The sequence below is a fragment of the Belonocnema kinseyi genome, chromosome 5, assembly GCF_010883055.1.
Source record: "Belonocnema kinseyi isolate 2016_QV_RU_SX_M_011 chromosome 5, B_treatae_v1, whole genome shotgun sequence".
In the NCBI taxonomy this organism is placed as follows: Eukaryota; Metazoa; Arthropoda; class Insecta; order Hymenoptera; family Cynipidae; genus Belonocnema; species Belonocnema kinseyi.
The window spans coordinates 143,640,808-143,642,466 of NC_046661.1; the positions used below are offsets into that span (position 1 = coordinate 143,640,808).

The 1,659-nt window shown below is 32.4% G+C and overlaps 1 protein-coding gene across 1 annotated transcript; it reads left to right on the forward strand.

Moving 5' to 3' along the window:
* Positions 1 to 234: 234 nt before the first annotated feature.
* LOC117173930 (maternal protein exuperantia-1) lies at positions 235 to 1,514 on the forward strand. The gene is made up of 3 exons (XM_033362579.1): positions 235 to 328; positions 553 to 635; positions 708 to 1,514. The coding sequence occupies exons 1-3, from the start codon at positions 235 to 237 to the stop codon at positions 1,512 to 1,514; spliced, it is 984 nt and encodes a 327-aa protein (XP_033218470.1).
* Positions 1,515 to 1,659: the final 145 nt, after the last annotated feature.

Consider the following 1,659-nt stretch of genomic DNA (forward strand, 5'->3'; position numbering starts at 1 on the left):
GATTTGTCTCTTCGAGAACGGTTAGAAAGAATAATACAGCCATTCATTGACAAGACAGCACAAATAGCACCGTGCGCATCCAGCCAAGCTAATGAATCATTTAATTACACTGTAACTACAAAACATCCTAAAGCATTTTTTTATGGTGGTTCAGAGTCTCATTGCTTCAGAGTAGCTATATCTGTATGCCAAAAAAATCTTGGACTGACTTTTATTGTTCATTTGTATGACGAAATGAGTTTATCTCCTGGAGGCTACACAAAGAACTTCCGCAAAAGAAAGCAAGATTGTCGTTCACATGAGCTTGAACACAAAAAAACAGTGCCATGTAAGAGACAGCGTCTTTTTTTTGAAGAAGTCCAGGTCATCACAGCATTCTACACAAGAAAATCGTGAAGGACTATCGTATCAATCTGGCTGTGGATATTTGAATACTTCAGATTTAATTGAAGAAACTCTTTTGATCGGTCAGTATAAAGTAATATATAAATAAAAATTGAATTGTATTTGTTTCTTTTTCACTAACATACAAAGTTTTCTTTACTCTTTTAGACAATGTTGAAATGAAAGACTGTAAGATCGTTGTGTTTGACATCGAAACGACCGGCCTAGCAAAAACGGATGAAATAGTTCAGGTAACTTTTTATAACAATTTTCTAATTCGTGTCTTATTCTAGACAAAATGCAAATATTCTTCATATTTGTAGATCGCTGCAGCCTGCGGAGATAAATCTTTTGATACTTACATAGTGCCCAAAAAGAATATGTCTGAAGCAGCCTCGGGAGTAACTGGCATACAAATTGTTAAAAACGAAATGCTTGTTAATAAGAAAGCTGTGATTACGGTTACACCTAGGGAAGGTTTCATAAGCTTCCTACATTTTTTGAAGTTCATGGAGAAACCATGTATATTAGTAGCTCATAATGGCAATTCATTTGACATTCCAAGAATACTTGAATTAGCTAAATCTGTAAATCTTATGAAGGAATTTATGATGTTTGTGAAAGGAGCCTGTGATTCTCTACATTTATTCAAATGTATATTGATTGATAGAAAAAAAGAGAAGTTATCGTTTAAACAAAGTGATTTAGCAATTAAATACTTAGATAAGCATGACGTGAAGAATGCCCACAATGCGTTGAATGACGTTCTAGTATCACAAAAATTATTGAATAAGATATGTAAGGATAAGACTATTCTTGTTGAAAATACCAAAAGTATTGAATTTATATTGAGTTCTAAGGCTAGATTACAAAAAACCAAAGAATGTAAGCAATCGCTATTGAATCTAAAGCTGTCAAATCAAATGAAAGGTAAAATTGCAAAAGCAGGTATCAACAAAGCAATCCTCCAAGAAGCTTTTAAAACCGGAGGCTTAGCTGGTTTAACTATATTGTTAGGAGAGAATGTGAATAACAAACCAAGAGTTACCACAAATAAAAAAATTATTAAAAGTATTCACGATTATTTAGCAGAGCCAAATGAAACGAGCAAATTACCTGTAACTTCTTAGTTAAATAAACTGTTAATAAACATCTAATGCAATTTATACATGTTATTTTTATGTTCCTATTTCAAACCTGCATAATTTATCCTATTAACGTACATTTCAAATTGTTTCGTAATCAATTTTATTATACATGCTTCCCCATCCCATT

Coding starts and splice junctions, on each gene's coding strand:
- LOC117173930 (XM_033362579.1), top strand. CDS start 235: ATGAGTTTATCTCCTGGAGGCTACACAAAGAACTTCCGCAAAAGAAAG. Junction 329..552: donor ACACAAAAAAACAGTGCCAT/GTAAGAGACAGC, acceptor TTACTCTTTTAG/ACAATGTTGAAATGAAAGAC. Junction 636..707: donor AAACGGATGAAATAGTTCAG/GTAACTTTTTAT, acceptor TCATATTTGTAG/ATCGCTGCAGCCTGCGGAGA.